We start from the raw sequence: 18,543 nt of genomic DNA, 5'->3' as shown, positions 1-18,543 counted from the left end.
TGTAAAATAAACACTTTTGTTGGCTTGTGTATCACTACAGGGGGTTATAACATCAATGATGTCATGTTTTACTGGACTAGAGGAAATGATTCAGTTCGAGGTTTGGACACCCTCCGACTGGCACAATACACAGTAGAAGACCACTTTACCTCAGTGTCTGAAGCAGTATATGAGACAGGTAAAAACACCCTTCTAACACTTTCTAGGTACAGTTTGGAATATGGCTCTGGAAACAGAGCAGCATTAAGGAACTGAGCCCATTGCTTTCTCTTAGGATGACAGTTTTCATTTTCTGCTAGATTACATTCTTGAAACCATACATAGTTTTCCAGATGTTACCAGCAGAGACCCAGCTAATGTAAACGTTGAGAGTTTTTGAGCACTTTCTTGGAGGCTACACATTATCTAAAGAATGATAAACAAGAGATGTACTACTACTTCCACATAATGTCAGGGAGAGCTCTTGTGAAGGAAGAAGAGCCTGTAAATTGGGCATTTACATTGGAGAGAGAGCAGGGACCCTGGCTACCCAGCTCAGAACAGTTCCCAGCCTTCCTGGAAATAGCCACTCCAGCTTTATTAGGCAAGTCAAAAGCCTCTATTTGGCCATGGAAATTTCCTTGAGTATGCTGGGTGCTTTTACAACTGCAAGAATTTGGGTTTCATGGGTAGTGCTTGTTGGAGTTGCTCTTTATCTGCGGCAGCCTCTGTCAGACCTGGTGGGCAGCAGAGCAGATTGCCCAGCCTGAGGTTCCTCTGCCCAGGGAAGGGTCAGAAGCATTTCCACAGACTTACTCTTCTGCTGATCTTAGGAAACTGCTGTAGAAGGTTTCCTGTAACTGCAGGACTTAACCTCATGAAAGTCTTCTCCTGTTTATTTTCCAGAGATTTTGAAAGGGCTTTCAGAGAGTTCAAGACCTGCCAAAACTGCCTTATGCTCTTTGAGTTACCCTTAGGTCCTTTGTTGCTGTTCTTCACTGCATACTCAGTTTCTTTTCTGCCCAAGCCAACATGCCAACCGAAAGGGTGATCTTTAAATGAAGACATACACATCCTTCAAAGCTGTAGTTTCACCAGAGGATATGTTACTAATTCTGAATCACAGAAATACAGTTTCTCTATTCCATTGTTGGGTATTTCTGCTTTAACAATTCAACGCAGAGAAACTTTATGATCTAATTTTAGGTATTAATTCAGGCTAAAAGTCAAAGTTCTCTAAATGGATATAAACGTAGAAATGAAATATATACTAGCAGGCTCCAGGATCGCAAAGTATCTTGCTGCTTACGTAAGTGACATCTGCTTGCCTTCCTCCTCTTTGCAGCTTCTGGGTAAACAACATCAGGTTCAATCAAAGGAGAATAATCCTTTCCTGCTGTTCTGCCCAGAAGTGTATTAGGACCTGTTCACCATACAGGAAAGAAGAGGAAACCTACTTAATTCTTACCAACTTCTATCATAGAGTTCAGACTCTAAAGCCAAAACAAGTTCTATTATTTTTTATCAAATAGGATAAAACCCATTTGCAATTATAACTGAAGAGGCATGATCAGATGAACTGTGCTCTTCTTTTCAGTAAATGATGCTGTCTTTCTCCCTTTATGTTGGCAGGAATCATATGTATAAAGTCAAAAGCCACTTTTTCTTTTAATTATACATTTTAACACATGCAACTTAATTTGATTAAAATTTCCCACACCTGCTTGATTCAATTCTCCTGTTCAAGAAAGCCACGTTATCAAGTGCTACGCAGTACTTGTTTTAAAATGAAATCTCATAATTCTCTTAATTTTCTATTGAATCGTTATGAATTAGGTGCTATTTTCTACAGATTTTTTTTTTAGGAAAGCAGTGCCTACTGTAGCCCATATTAAAAGAAAAAAGCAACCAGATTATGGAACTATGTAATCAGTTTTGAAATGAAAAATGATGCTTTGCATTTCCTTAACACCATTAATAGGTATCTGAGAGTATTTTGTAAATAACAGTTACATTATAAATAACATTTATTTATAACAATTATGATTCAAAAGGCTAAAGCTAAAGATAGAAGAGCTGTGTGTAGTATTTCCTAACACAGCAAAAAAAGCAATCAGGATTTGATACTCTGTGAACTTGAACAGAGTGTACAGCTGCTGTGCAAGTGAAGTACTGTACAACAATGCAAAGCCCAAGTTCGCGTACAGCCACTGATAGAGCCAAAATTAAAATGTAGTCAGCAAAATTCCTGCATAAGTAACTTCAGTAAATTTAAGAAAAGGACATTGTGGATTAATCTTGTTTATAGAACAGCATGTATCACATAATAGTAATTACATTATTGTAATCACATAATAGTAAGTCACTTCGAATAACGTTAGCCAGATTGCTGGCTAGGGTTTGGTGTTGATTTTGTTTTGGTACAGACCAACTTCATTTTGGACATGGGTAAATTAAGTGCTAGAACCACTTCCTACATGTCTTTTAACTACAGTCCTTATTCTGCATACACTGATACACTCTTGGACCCCCAAACCGTGTATCTGCATCATGGGCTGCTGGGTTTTTATTTTAGCTGTCTAGCCAACACCACCTGCATTCTCAGAGTAATAAATAGTGATATAAAAAAAGCTTGCCTTTCTTATTGGAAAAACATAAAAGCAATGAAGGACTGTTATAGTCTAGCTTTTTGTGTAAATAATCATAGAAATAAGGCTGAAATACACTTTAAATTCATTTAATCTATTCTCTTGTCGCAAGGCAAGGTCACCTGTATCTACAGCCTACTTCCTGACAGATGTTTTAGGAGTAAGTTAGAAAAACCTCCAAAGTGTCTGCTTCACAGCCTCCCTAGATGATTTTTTTTTCCGGGTGATTATTACAAGCATATTTTCCTCATGTCTAATCTTGATCTCCCTTGCTGCATTTCAAACCCATTATGTGCATATGGAAGACAAATTTCCTGCTATTTTTCAGCAGCCCTTTCACTATGTCAGGACAGATATATCTTTTCTCAGACCAACACTTTCCCTCTTTTTAATTCATATAAACAGTTTCCTAGATCTCCTGTCTTTGCTATTGTTCTCCCATCGAATTTCTCATATCTCTGCTGATGTGCAGCACCCAAAACTGGGTACCCTGTTCCCATCAGATATCCTCCATAGAGGGAAGGGTTTACTTAATGCATTTTATGAACTCTGTTCCTCTTTATCCATTCCTGGCTAATATTTGCTTGTCTTGCAGAAAATTGTTGTGCATTTTTGACCTTATTCAGCTTGTGATTCCTTCTAGTACTCCACCTCCTTTATTGCCCTGTAGCCGCATGTTCCCTGTGCTCTGTTTAGGGAGCTAGTAATTCCCATCTGAGTGTAGGACTTTGTACTTGCTTTTGTTGAATTGAGTCTTGTTCTACTCAGGCTGTTTTTGATAGTTGTTGAGACAATTTTGAACTCTAATCCTGTTCTCCAGTGTGCTAATGCTCCTCTCTTAAAAGACACTTGGTAGTCATCATGTTTGTTAGTGCAGTACTGGGCACGGGACAGACCCATGTGTTCCCACTTGATAAATGCTTCTATTTTCACAGCAAGCGATAGCTAATTAATCTCAATTAACATTTTTAATTTGAGAAAGAAGCAAAAACGTCATTTAATACTTGAGGTTAATTGGCTGCTGATAGCTTTTCTTCTGGCCGGCAACTTTCCTTAGTCTTGCTCTCACTACTGCAACCCTCCTGCCAAGTCTTCAGCAGCAGCAGAAATGAAGAGGCTCAGCTTGCTCAGGTCTAGTCTAACACTGAGTCTTCAGCCTGAGCCCAGAAGGCAGGGAGAGTTATGTCAGGCAGTCAGGGCTCTCAGTGCACTTCCCTGCTTAGAAAACCATAAAGTCAGCAAAATGGCATATTCAAATGGTATTTTGCCAGAACAGAGGGAAAGAAGAGACAGAAGCATAAAGTCAGTCTCCTCTCCCTGATGCACAAAGACAAGACATTTGCCCTCTTGAAAAAGACTGCAAAGGGAGCTGGCTGCTGTTCCCTCTCTGCAGTCACTGCCAGGATTTTGATGACTCTCACAAATCCTGCTTTAGCCTCCTTGGGCTAGAGGCCTCGTCAGACCTCGTTTGGCTATGCAATGTTGAAACTCTGCTCACCCCTGGCCATTCCATGTTATTGGCTTCTCAGGTGGGAGGTCACGACTAAGCCAGTAATGAGTTGCTCTCATTTATAATTAGTGATCTGAAAATCAAAAAGTATATAAACTATATATAAACTATAAAGGGTGTGTAAGAGTGTATAACAGACTCCTACACAGAGTGCACGTTCAGCAGTCACAGTCTCTTTCTCTTGAAATAGAGGCATTACCTTGCTTTGTCCTACAGGCCCATCTGCAGTTTCCCAAGGCTCAGGAGGTTTCTTAGTTAACAATCAAACTTTTCTACAATTTTCAATTCTTTTTTGAGGTATGGTACACTGAGTATCTTCTCTCATTCCTTTTATCAGTTCTTTTATAATCTCTAATTGCTATTGAATTGTTATTTCTGACAACATCTTCTTTGCCATACAGGGCTTACAAACAATTTCAGAACTGTGTTCAGTGTAGTCTTATCTGGTGAGTCTTTGGTCAGCCTCGCCTAAGATTCAAGCAGTTACATATGCATGTATGTCTGTTACCATGTTATGTTCAACTTACCTATCTGAGCTCATATAATCACTCTTTGTAAGCATGATTTTCCACTTGAGTTGATGTTGAAAAGTTTTCCATCAGAAGTTGTTTTTGTGATACTTCTGCAATGTAGAATAGTTTAGAAAGAAAACAGTTTTGGAAAATGCATTGAAAAAGTTACAGTAACGTAAAAACATATGGAAATGCAATGAATGGAATGAATATCCTTGATATTCAGAAGAGGCATTTTTTGTTAACTTCTGGGAAGTTCTTTGTAGTATGGATAGAAATACACATAAACACTTGGAAAACTTTCTGTGACATAATTTTTTTGTAAGGGTTTTTTTGTTGTTTTACAGGTAAGCTAAATGGATAAATATATCCGCACACAAACACTACATGAAAGGGTTTGTTTCGTTCTTAGGGAATCTGAAATTCAAACTCATTTTTTGTAAAGCATTTTCATGAAGATGAAACACATGTTGAGAAGCCTGCCCTGATATTTCATTTCCTTTAGTTCACCTCTGAAGAACAAGTAGGAAAAGAGGTAGTTTATAAGATCTTGACTGCGAAGAACAGAAGACTATGATTGTTCTCTGAGGGAGGGACAAAGGAGCTGTAATAACGTATTAACCATGTATATTGACACTCAGCATCCTACATCAGTCAGAGAATTGCATTTCAGTTGCACAGCTTATTTGTTGGGTAAAAGTGGGGACACTACCCATTCCTTAATGCATATGTTCATTGTAAACAAACAATAACAAAATTGCATACTGAAAACTACATTTTCAGCACATAGTTAAGGCAGTAAAATTCTATTGAAAGCTTCCCTGTACTGTGCCCTTAAACGGTGCAAGAAGAGAAGAAAATGATGCATTGGTAGAGTTATACTGACGTGCTTGTGTGAGATGTACATCACACATTTTAGCTGGCACCCAAGAGGTTAGCATACATATTTCATGACAGAGAAGAATGTGCTCTTTGTGCCTGACTGCACACGCCTGTGCAGGATACTGAAGTGCTTCTTACATAAAGAATGATGTGGAGCAGTCTTTTACTGGAGTAGAGTTCATCAAAAAGTCCACAGGAGGTAACTGTGGGGAAGATGCTCCCATCAAGTCACACTACAGTGGAAGTTAGGAGCTGCTGACAGTGTTTGTAGAGCATCAGTCCTTCCTTCAGGCGCCTCTGCTGTGACCATCCGCTGGTCAGAGGGCAGCAGGAAAGAGCAGAGATGCAGCGTTCTGCCATCAGCTGGGAACAGATGCCATAGAAAAATGGGATAATCAAAAAATGGATGACCTAGGGTGATAAGGAAGCCTGTTTGTTTAGGTTTATATCTATTTCTCAGTCAGTGCAGCAATAGCCAGTGTTGAGAAAATCATCAGTATTATGGCAAGATCTATATGAAGTGTTAGATAGGCAGTGCTGTAAATTAGAATATTGTTTTTAGAAGCCAAAAGCCAAACTTCAAAGGCGAGTTATAAAGAGGAATAAATTAGCTTTTCTTGCCTTCAGAAAGATCTGCCTTAGACCTAGACGCACACCTGCTCAGCTACTGGGAAAGAGTCCATGCTGGTATAATTGTTATGATACGGAAACAAAAGTAGTTAGCTGGAACCAACTGAAACTTGATTTATTTCATGTCTTTCTACTTTCTAGGGTTCTCTTTTTTTTTTTTTTTTTAAGCAGTAGAGAGAGTTAGAATAGGTATGGAGACTATAGTCTGCTGTCTAGATTTGTTCTTCGTCTACAAGCTAGAGGTACTGTCTAGTTTTGTACTTCTGCCTTCTAGTAAATTCTATAAAGCCCAAGTAACTGAGCTTATTCTTCTTTCACTGCAGGGTAACCTAAGTAGAATACCGCACCTTCTGGTGGGTTTAGAGTATGTATACTGACACTCATTTAGGTTCAGATTCATCTGAGAAACTGTTAAACACAGTAATTCGATACTTTGGTAAGCACTAACACTGTGCCTTTGCTGCAGAGTACCTGTCTGCACAGAGATTATTTCCATCACAGTGTCACATTTAAATCAGAGCAGCCACACACTGAGGTGCCATCCATCAAGGGCAAGAAACTTGAATGAAAAAGCATCTTCTCATTTTAATACAAATATTTTGTTGTCAGTGAGACTCAAGCAAGGGGCAAACTTCACAGTTTTGAGGAGTTAACTTGAGCTGTACTTGAATTAACTCTAGTAAAGTCAGGACTAGGATTACATGAACCTGTTTCACTTTTGATCTGACTGAGGCACATCTGACAGAGCCTCAGATGTGCAAGTCAAAGGCAATGAGATACAGCATTACTATCTCATGCAACTCACGTAATAGGAGTAGCAAATCTATTTCTTTTTAAAGATGATAACTTTTGGTACATGTGGAGTGTAGATGAGAAAAGGACTGTAGTATTTCCCTATCTTCATTTTGTCCCATTGCTCATTTCTTTAGCATGATAAATATGCATTGCATACTTTTTCTTGACTACTTCTTCATTCAGTTTATTACAGGAGGAGCTCATATGAATTCTTTATATAGGTTGCTTCAAAATTTCCATTATAAAAGCTCTTCCGAACTCTTTAGAGAAATGCTGACACTATTATTATCATGTCCATGATGTGTCTTTGGATTCCAGCAAGCAGAAAGCCTTAAGGTTAGAGAAATAACTTTTCTTTTTTTCCCAAAAAGCCACTCAGCTATAAGCTGTTACATCTCTATTTCTCTTTGTTGTTCACATTGCTTCAGAAATTTCTGGCATCAGGAAAAATAACACAAAAGAACACAGGAACATTGTCTACGCTTGGAAATTGCCACAAAGTGTGACTTTCAAGTTTGACATTTTGAACTAACTTCCCATGTACATACTTGACTTTTATACTAAGGTGAATGGAGATACAGTTGTAGGGCACTAACGAGGAGAGGGCATTGCTGTATGGCTATTATGTATTGGCTATTTCAGAGTCTTCCTTCCTAAAGACAAGCTCTACGGCTGAACCACAGGAACCCCCAAGTACCTGTGGTGCTCTGCAGGGAGCACAGTCCAGTCTCTTTACTCCCCTTTGCTGGGTACATGGCACCACGTCCTTCCCTATGGCCAGCACAGAAGCACAAGACAAATGACTTTTGTGGAGGATTCAGTTTCCTGCTGCTGGTTTGCACCCTCTGCACTCTCACATGAGCTCTGATTTGACACCCTTCCCTCACTCATGGTGGCCATGCCATCGTCCTTTGTGCACTAGCTGCAACCATACCACAGTAATGACAGTTTGGGGCACAAATGTTGCAGAGAAAATCTTGTCTTTCTCTTTAAAAGTACCTGTTTTGAGTCCTAGTTAAATAGCACCCTAGAAGATTGCAAGCAAAATTAATAAAATCCTTAACAGTTTTTATGAAGGTTTTAAATGCTTGATCTTGCACACTAGGAAGCCACAGATTTACAGTTGCCTGTACAACCCTAATTCTCTTTCCTTAAATATGCTTTGTGCTATAGTCTTTTATTGTACAGACTCAGTGTTTTTCCATAGCACTAGTGCTTGATTTAGTGCAAGGATGAGTGCAGACAGAAGCAGAAGTAATGTTGCACAGTCAACTGTAAGTTTTGCACTTCCTAGCTTTTGAGTGCTTTACTTTGGTCTGCTTACACTTAAATCAATTTTGGTGGGCAAAATAACTTTTACTGAAACAACTGTATTGGTAAAAATCACAGTATTGATAGAGGTACACTAATGTAATATTTCTCTTTTCACATAAAAATGATGGTAACGATATATATCATCTTTGTATCTCCAGTCTCATGGAGAGAGTTAAAGTCTACTGTCCATCTTTGTATCCTTTTTTCTATCAGTCAGAAACTTGAAGAACTCAATATGTTGAACCTACAAAGAAGAACCCTAAGTACAGTGTATTTGTACCTTCAGGAGGAGAAAGAGCTGACTACCAAAGGACTATTTAGTCTACTAGTGAAAAGGCAGAGTCAACACGGCAGAAAGCTTGCTTAAGCTTTCTTAAATCAGATTAAGATTAGAAATTGGGCATTCATTTTTAACAGATAGAATTATTTTATTCGTTGTAACAAGTTACTGAGAGAAATGGTGGATGCTGCATGTCTTGATATCCTCAGATTAAGTCTAGATGTCTGTGTGAAAGGTGGACTCTATTCCAATCAAAGTGATTGAGTTCAAAGCAAGGGATAATTGGGGAAATTTAATGACTTGTGGTTAGGGTCAGACTACATGATCTAGTGATTCTTTCTGTTTAAGAGTTCTATGAAACCTTATTGTTCTCTGGATGCAATTTATACAATACTTTTAAAAATGGAAATTTAACCATCCATTTTCTAGCCTGGGAGCAAGAAGACATTTCTCGGCATCCGTTACTTGCACTTCAGGCTTTTAAAAGTACTCTTTTCTTTGACTCCATGTCTCACAGCACACCTGAGGGATGCACAAATAACCTGTCTATGCATATATTGTTGTTGCTAAAGTGCATTCACTGTTCTGTGCTTCTGTCCTGACTCACAGCACTCAGCATTGGAAACAAACATAGGTCCTGGAGATCGTAATTGGTTGGATTAAAATAGATGAAGCCAAAGCTATCTGACCACAGTATATTCAAGCATTACTTTCTCACTGATATTCTGGTTCAAGAATATTGTCAAAATAACGTTCTAAAAAATGTAAACATTTCAACACTTAATTTTGAACTTTGAACTTCCCAATAAAAAGTCTGTTCTGCACATTTAAGTTACTGCAAAGCAAGCTTTTGCCTTCCTTTGATCCGTTGGACTGGTAAAAATTTTAGATCCTGTGCTTCTGTTGCCCAAACATAGCCAAATTTTGCTTGGTTAGTGAGCTGGATAACAAATTCAGGCTTTGCTTACCAGTGTGCTGTCCCCTTATGAAACCCAATTCTGTATTTGACTCTGTGAGCCAAAACTTTCATCTTCTGGACATCACTCACTCAGAAGCAAACCATTTGTGCCACAACAGTGACACTGCTCAGAACGACACAAACACTGCAATGCACTAATGTAAAGAAAAAATAGATAGTGAAGATGCAAAGACACTGCTTGTTTTTAAGTGGAATATAAGAGTTAGGTCAGCAGTATCAGAGAAGGTACCTTTGATCTGCATCTTGAGTAACAGTAAATGAAAAAAAAAGCACAATAATCCAGATATGTGAGGCAGTTAAAGATAAGGACCCATGCTAACTTCATAAAATTACAATTGTTATTATGTTAGTTTATATAGTAGCTCATTGTGGTAATTCTTATGAATAACCACAGCTAAATACACATGTGATTTCAAATTTCCTTGCACTGTGTTATATAATGGAACATCCTTTCCACACATTGATGGATTTATTTTTTCCTTCACTAATCCTCAGTGCATTTCCAATTCAAGACATCTTTAATGAAACTCTGGATGTGGTGACTGGGTATTATATATTTTGAATTTTCCTTCAGTTCAATTTAGAGTCTTCATGATAGAATTCTTCTGAACTGTGGTGTTTTTTTTTTCAAGCTTGTTTTTTAAGCTTTTACTGCATAATAATGTACAAAAATAATACAGGTTGATAATTTAAAGAACTTTTTATGAACTGCACCTTCACAATATTTTTTTTCCTGCTCTTTCCACAGGACATTACCCAAAACTAGTGTTTCACTTTGAACTCAAGAGAAACATCTTGTATTTCATACTAGAGACATATGTACCATCAATCCTACTGGTTGTGCTCTCCTGGGTATCGTTTTGGATAAGCCAGTCATCAGTTCCAGCCAGAATCTGCATAGGTGAGAAGTTGATAGAACAAAATAAACAGAGTTGGATCATTAAGATGCTTTCTTTATTGCATGCACATGACATCCATTTCCAAAAGTTGCAAACACTTCTGAGTTTTATGGAATTACTTTTCTGGTTTGCCATCCGCAGTACATCATGCCTTGCTATTCTTTAACTAAGAAAACGTCTTTGGGATCTACAGGAGAGTTGGAGGCAGGGGAGGCTGCTGAAAGCAAAGGAAAACTCAGTCATTTTGGAAATAATTTCAACATATTCAAACACATGGCATGCATAGACAGAATAGTGAGGCTTTTGTGAGGGTTAATGATACATGCTAATTAACACATGAATAATAAGAGAATTATAAGAGATTAAATATAATTAATTTCAAATAAAGGAGATTCTGAAAGGGAAAGAATGCAAATCAGTTCTGATCAGAGTGCAGGTGAGGTGGGAAAAACACTCCTATAGAATAGGGAAGAAAAAGATTTCACATCAAATGAGCAAAATGATATCTGAATGTTTTAAAGGGAGCATTTGCATAGTATTGCAGTAATAATGTGTTAATCATAAATATACATTCTATGACACCAACATCTCACTCATTTTAATTCGCAGTCTTCTCAGCTTTACAAACCGTTTTCATGAGTGTTTTTAAGCATTTAACTTCAGAATCACATGTTCATTTGCAAGTCTTCTTTCCAAAACATAACACATTAAATGCTGTGGCATACGAGGAGATCACAGAGCCAGGAAAAACCGTCTTGTAGCAGGGCCCTTGCAGCAGAGACCCTCATTGCTCTCTGTGTTTTATCAGAACTTATATATTTGCATTCCACAGGTGTTACCACAGTCCTCACTATGACAACACTGATGATGGGAGCCAGGACTTCACTCCCAAATGCTAATTGCTTTATTAAGGCAATTGATGTGTACCTCGGTATCTGCTTCAGTTTTATCTTTGGAGCACTGTTAGAGTATGCCGTGGCTCATTTCTGCACTCTGCATCGACTCAGTTCAAAGGAACTTCCAAAGGTATTCTCATTCTTTGATTGTTGTCCTACACAACAGGCTTCAATTATACCTGCTAAAGAGAATGAATTATCTGAGCACTAATGGTAAATGTATTTAAGGAAGTTTCTATTTTAGAATGACAGTGAAAACAGAATAACCTTGAGAAAAAGAAAAATTACTTGTATACCTGGAACTTTTTGGAAGACGTCAAACAAACTGAAACACCCTTCCATAATGATTCTCTCTTTTGGCATGGATATTATGGCCATTTATCAAACAATGTGCTGGACGTATCACAAAAATCATAGGCACTTTTGTCTCCCCAACAATGACATATGCTTACTTACAGTTCAAAAATTAGACTGAGCTCAGTGACTTGATCTTACTGCAAAAAAGAAAAGATTTTATCCCATTCTGTTCATGAAACCTTCTGCAGATGCATGGTACATGAGTCAGCTTACTAGCAGACAGCTTCGCGTATTAGGTGTTTCAGATCCCTATAGCCTTCCACTTACACCTTCTCTTTCAACAGCTGCAGCTGAAGGCCAGACTGGGATTTGCTTTCTGTTCTGCATCATTATTATAGCTGCGCTCTTTGCTGCTCTAATGAGCTTCTCACAACTCTGAAATACTGTGAAATATAGTTAAAATAAAAAGGGATCAAATCAACATAGGCATTTTTGAGTCTGGTGGTTGTCGTCTTGCTGAAATAATCAGGACAGGTTCATGAAGAAGTTTTGTCACATCTTCCATCTCCAGTGTTTAGCACTGCTTTCATAAGCAGTGAAAAAGAAATCACAAGGAAGTTGGAAGCTGATTGTCTTGCAGCTTTTAATTACGGAACTGAATCTAATATGCATGGTAGAAAAGAAAATTTTAAGCAGCTTATGAAATTTCTGGATGAATAGAAAAAAGTAAAACATGGAAAGTGAGAATAACAGATAAAAAAGCAGGAAAAAGTTTGGTTGAGTGCTGTAGGGATAAATGGCCAGAAGGAGAAAGATTGTTAACTATTTAAGCCAAACTAGAATAGAGCATCACAAATGCCTACGCAAAGCTCCTTGATAGGCTCAAGAAACAGGATATTGAGTTCAAGTGGGGAAGCTTAAAAACAATGAAGATCAGCCAAGATGTGGTTTTTTTTATGCCTAGATAGTTCAACAATTAATATGGGATTTTGGCTGTTTGGATGAGAGAGGGGTTCTATAAATGTACAGGAATATGTTCAAAGCTGTCATTCGATCTAGGTGTGTGGAGAAGGACTGAAAAGTGGACACAAAGCTGAGCCACCCAGTGGATTTTAAAAGACAACATCTAACAGGGAAATGTGTGCAAATGGGCAAACACTCATTTTGAATGAGGATTCGAGTGGAAAGCCTGAAAGTAATTTTGCTTGGCAAGGTAGCATCAGTGACAATTCCCTCTGAGCATATCCATCTTTGAAGTAAGTGGTTGTCATTTTGCTCATAGAGCAGAAAAAAAAAAGCTTATTGGAGGTTTGGTCAAGAAAATAAAGTGTTTAAGTGCTTGGATGATTGAGCATCTTTGGATCTGTGAAGGGCACTTATGACTGCCTTTGCCTTCGCCTACTGATCTCAGATTGCCTTTCATCTGGGGCACATGCACTAGTGCTTGCAGATGGGGCAGACACGGGAACTCGTGGACTCGAAAGACATGCATGGAAGTAAGTGGAGGTACAGCCCTAAAATGAGGCAGGAAGAAGGACTTAAGGTACAGTGTTGTGATGGACTTAATGACGGAAAGGAATGGTCTGTCACTTCAGGCATATTTCCTACCTTCTCCTGTGCATCAGGAGTGAGCAAGCCAGTCCAACTCACTTCTTGCCCACACAAACACAAGCATATAAGGGAAGGGGCAGATCGTTGGTCCTAGATCAACTCAAGACTCTGTAGAATAAGGAAAGTGCCTGTCATGTCCTTTTCCTACTGTAGCCAAGGACAAGCACCGCTGACTGAGCAGGGTGCCATGGAGAGCACACCTGACTTGTATTTCTGATTTCTCATTGTAAAAAACAAAACATCGCAAGGGCAGAAGTAGCAGCTAAAATCTCATGTCATTGTCTAGCAGGTGCTTAACAAATTTCTGTGTGAGTATTGTCACCATAAATGTGTTCTCCTCATTATCATATTCTCTTGTGGACATAGGTTAATTAGAAATCTCACTTCCCAGTTTGTTATTCCCATACGCGAGCTGATACAAAATTTGCACTCAGAATTATGTAAATAAATGTAGGAGGTGCATTGAAAATTTAACCCTCTGCCTTGTATAGGAATTAGTTGTACTGGTTTGCTTTCTGCTTTGCTCTTTAAAGCAGTTGGGCACTGGCATATCTTTTGAAGCCCTTGGGGTCTCCAGTTTAGAATATAAACTAGTGAAGCAGCTCATCGTATCCACACTCTTGCAGTGTCACATCACATGAACCAGGACCCACAGAGACAGCTTCAAAGCTAATGGCAAAAGCAGAGGAACCACCTGCTGCAAGGAAGGTCAGGCAAAATGTGCCATTCACGTCAACTGCATAACAGACTGCCTAAACGGAGAGGTTGCCTCTCCAAAATCCTGAGTTTCTTCTCTTTTATACAAATGTGTGAATTGTGCCCTCCTATAAAACAGAGAATTCCTCCTTGGCCTTCATCTGTCTTTCACCTAAACCTCTCCCTTTTGGGCAGAAAAGAGAAAAGTTTGAAAACTGAAAATAAGGTTACAAGGGCAATGTTCAGCCTACTTGGCATTTCTGTGCAAGCATTGTGCAGTCTTTCTGAACACAGAAGAAGCTCCGGGTGTGCAATGCTCTAGGTTGAAATATTTTTAATCTTGAGTGTCTTTATTACTCAATGGAAGTGACAACTTTCCTCAATTCTGTTGGCTATTATATGTCAGCAAACACTTCGATTAGCATAAACAGCAGCCACAGTAGCACATGCCATATACAGTGATTTTCAGGTAATGTGCAGTACCTTTCCTGGATGCCACCGATTTTGTATCATTGACAGCTGGAATCCAGTGAAAACTTAGTGTGACATTTAAAATTAGAGCCACAGTTGAACACTTGCAACACGATTTTTTAATATAATGTAAACCAGCTTGATCTTTCATCACATTCAGCTCTCCATAGCGAGTTGGAGAAGTCCCTTGATAGTCCCAGTTTATAAGACTTTTTTTTTTTATAAACGAGCAGTTGTGATTCTCCTCTAGATTAGCTTTCTCCTTTTGAAGCAATGTGATACAGCACTTTTGCTGTAAATTTGTCTCTGTTCTGCGAGAGCCCTGCCTTGTAACACTGCACACAGAATCAAGTACATATGCACTGTGTACAGTATTTTCTGCGTAAGTAATAACTGCCTCTTGGGGAGTAGAAAGGAGTTAAGAACAGCCTAATAAAGCGTCAGCCTCCTGCAAATTGTTCACATGTGGCTGTGTGAAAAGAAAAATGGCACGTATGCAATGTCCTTTCATGCTCTAGAGTAAAACTAATTCTGTACAACTTTTAGCTAGCCCTACCTGAGAGACAAATAGACTCTTACACTGAATAACGCCCCAAATCCTGCCAGTTTTGAAGTACAGATGTTGTTTTGCTCTTTTTTCCCTTTCTAAAAAATGAGAGCAGTGGAAAAAAGTCATGACTCTTCTGACAGGTTTCTTTATTTTATTAACTTTTGAAGCGCTGAGGCCATTGCTCCGGTGCCTTGTTTCAAGTGCCAGGCGCTGCTGACAAAGGCTCCTCTGCCATCCCCAGCGCGTCCCTCAGCTGCCTGAACTTTTTGAAGCAGAAGAGCTAGGTATTTATAACAGAGGTAGGCCCCAAGTAAAACTCCAGGTCTGAGTTTTAGTACTACCCTGGGGATTGTTTAAGGTTCAGACTGGAATTTTATGGATTGATCCTCTTAATGCTTTATAGGCAGATTTTTATCCTGGCCTTTGGTTTCAAAATTCTCACTTAGCTGTGGGAAGCTAGGTGGAGGATGAGCAAGGTTTTGTAGTCAGTGTATTTTTAGGATGACACGTCGTGTTGAGCTGCGTTTATCTCTCTCAAACAAAATATACTGGATTTTTTTTGCAAACTGAAAATGAAAAACAGTAATAATCCCCTTTTCTAGCTCCATCTGTTCTGCTTCACTGCTTCACAGCAGTCTGAGGACATTGTCCAGACTCCACTTTAATTTTCAAGGACGTTACTAATTTTAGATGAAGACAGGCTCAAGAACTGTACCATCTACAAGTACCCTGGGCAGAAGAGCAATTCTGCACTGGCATGGAGATCACTCAGGTGGCTTAATGAGCTTTCTTCGACTTTAATAGCTGGCATATTTCTAAATGAGCTTTTTGTGTGGCTACACATAGGGCTGTACATCTTAACTTCTCTAAAGTTTGTCCTTGTCTAATCTATTTCTTCTCGTGATGCAAATGGAAAAGCAATTGGTCAGAGGAAAGAGAGTCTGTATTCTATGTTTCACAAATAAATTTTTAGCCTTTTCTTGCTTGCATGCCACTCACTGATTTGGAAGGTAATAAAACCATCAGTAGAAAATTAAAATTATGTGTACACCTGCCTGAATTAAAATGACCCCTCCTCCAACTATACAAATTTAGGTTTAGTTTAGATATAAAGTTGGAGCCAATCTTTGTAGCTTGCATCTGCTGGTATCTCTGCAATATCCCAAACCAAACTAAATACCCCAGAACTTTCAAGAAAGTTTGTGTTTAGAGCTGAAGCTGCAGCTAATGTCTAATCCTGTGTCCTCTGAGTCAGTAACAGAAAACCCGCTGACTTCAAAGGGTGAAGATTTCATACATGAACTTCATGGCTCCGAGCCATTTCTAATCAAAGAAACAAAACCCACCAGAAGGCTTATGCAACATTCTCCAAAGAGCTGTCTTGATGCAGTGAAGCACATAAAAATGCGCTTAACCTTAGCGTAACTTTGAACTTAGAGCATGGGTTTCAGGACTTGAAAGAAAGTAGTATGAGCTATTTAGTATTGAATTAGTTGTGGGGCTTGTCCCTCTTTATGATCCTCTTTTTTTTTTTAAGTAATTTGATTTTTATCACAAAGAACCAGGAATAGAGTAGCCAACTGCACAGAAAGAAAGCGTCTTATATTCTGGGGTGCTTGACTTGGGGTGTGACCAGCTTGACTAGCTGGTCTGGCAGCTCCCCCACCTTCTCCATCTCCAGACTGGGGCTTTGCTTTACCCTCTTTCTAGACAATAACCTTTGCCAGTATTTTCCCTGAGCAGAAGACAGCTTATTGTTGTGCATTTCATGGATTTGCTGCTGTCTTAAGTAAAGCTTAGTGGGCCATATTTGAACAAATCCAGCTTTCCTCAACAGTCCTATGAAAGCTTTTGCAGTAACATGTTGTTTAAGTCAGTGTTTTTCCTGTAAATGGAGGCTTTGAAAGCTGAAAGGAATTGTCTGGTGCGTGTAGGTGCTCGCCCTTGAAATCAAGGAGCGAGCTACAGGAGGAGTTGTAAGAAAAATCCTATCATTTGCTGTAAAGTAAATAGGCGATGAAACATGCACTTAAGTACCTGCTGTTGTGTTTCCTATCAGGATGAGGATGAAGAGGCTGAAGAAGAGAGGAATGGAGTCCTGGCAGCAGTTGCTGGCAGTTGCAGTGCCCCTGACAATGCAAACAAGACTGATTCAAACAAGAGCAGCAAAACCAGCATAGATGGAGAAAGGGAGAGAAGTAAACACAGTGGGTGTAGGTCACCAATGTCAGTAATGAAAAGACTTTTCTGTGTCTTTGATTGCTTCCATGTTAAAAATCCTTACCACATAGACAACTATGCCAGATTTTCCTTCCCATTATCATTCATCATAATTAATGTATTTTATTGGGTATATTATTTGTATTTCTAAACATTTAAATGTGTAAAATTGGTTTAAAGCTTAAAAAGTAGATATGGGAGGGGAAGTTGCAGAAGAATGAAGAAGTTGCATTTGGATAAAGGGATACGAAAGGACATGCCATCTTTTCAAGCATTTCTAGAAAGTTTATTTTTAACTCACTTTTCCAATGTTCAATGACTGTCATCCTAAATTGACTTTCCTATTAGCATGCATGTGTCCCATATTAAACTATTTACCAAAGGCCAATAAGTCCTTTTTAAATATTTTAATGGTCAACTTTGTAAAATAGGAGTTATATTACACTTGTTTCTGGATTGCATTGAATACATTTAAAAATAAAAACAATGAAGTGTTGTTTTCCTGCTATGCTTTCAGTATTCAATCCCTTCTAGCTTTGTCAATAATGCATAAATTTTCCAGATTATATAAGAAAATGTATAATTGCAGATCAAAGTGTTTTTGCTTCATAGCAAGAAACAGCTTTGAAGGCATGGGCTACCAACACAAATCAAACAATATATTCATCTTTGTAAGGTCACAAATATGTGTCAAGACTCTTCCCTACATCTTTACACAGAAGTCCCATAGGCATCAATGGCTTTTCTGAATAAGTGCAGGGCAGAATATAGAAATGGACTGGAGTCAAAAGGTTTAGATCCAGAGAGATGTTTTTTGCAAGTGAGGACATAGTTAGGTGTTGGCCAATCCTTAATGGAATATAGCCATTTATTCTGATGTTTATACTCTCTACTCTGCTCAGTCACAACTGCTGGAGTAACTATTATGCAGAGGAAAAAATTTATATTATTATTTGATTAATTTTCAGCTTAGCAAATTTCTCTTAAGTCGCTTGCCATTAAAAATTTTACAGAAAGATGAAAAAGCTTACTTCCTGAATTGAAAAGAAAACCCTGGATATGCAATAACTCTTGATGAAAAAAGGGAAAGTTCTACACAGATGAAATTATGACCCACATGAGAGAATGGTTACACCTCACGGAAAATGATAACAGTCTTTCTGAGTGGTTACTTCACTGACAGACATTACAAAAGTTATTGATACGGCAACCTGTTTCTTATACTGCAGTCTGGAAGTTTAGAAGCACTTATTATTATACCTTTTTCCTGACCATAATATATGTGTGGGTTGCATATATATGTATAAATGTGTATGTGTGCTTTTATATACTGTGTACCTTGACATTTATGATGATCTGACACACTGTGCACAT

General features: G+C 38.5%; 1 protein-coding gene across 1 annotated transcript in view; it reads left to right on the top strand.

Moving 5' to 3' along the window:
• Positions 1-17,320, top strand: part of LOC140656132 (gamma-aminobutyric acid receptor subunit pi-like) — a 49,087-nt gene extending 31,767 nt beyond the window's left edge. The window contains exons 8-11 of the mRNA XM_072871465.1: positions 41-178; positions 10,278-10,430; positions 11,261-11,454; positions 17,009-17,320. Coding sequence (XP_072727566.1) covers positions 41-178; positions 10,278-10,430; positions 11,261-11,454; positions 17,009-17,320 — 797 coding nt within the window. The remainder of the gene's footprint in view (positions 1-40; positions 179-10,277; positions 10,431-11,260; positions 11,455-17,008) is intronic.
• The last annotated feature ends 1,223 nt before the right edge of the window (positions 17,321-18,543 follow it).

Source organism: Ciconia boyciana, chromosome 8 (assembly GCF_034638445.1).
Source record: "Ciconia boyciana chromosome 8, ASM3463844v1, whole genome shotgun sequence".
NCBI lineage: Eukaryota > Metazoa > Chordata > Aves > Ciconiiformes > Ciconiidae > Ciconia > Ciconia boyciana.
This window is presented reverse-complemented; position numbering and strand designations above follow the sequence as displayed.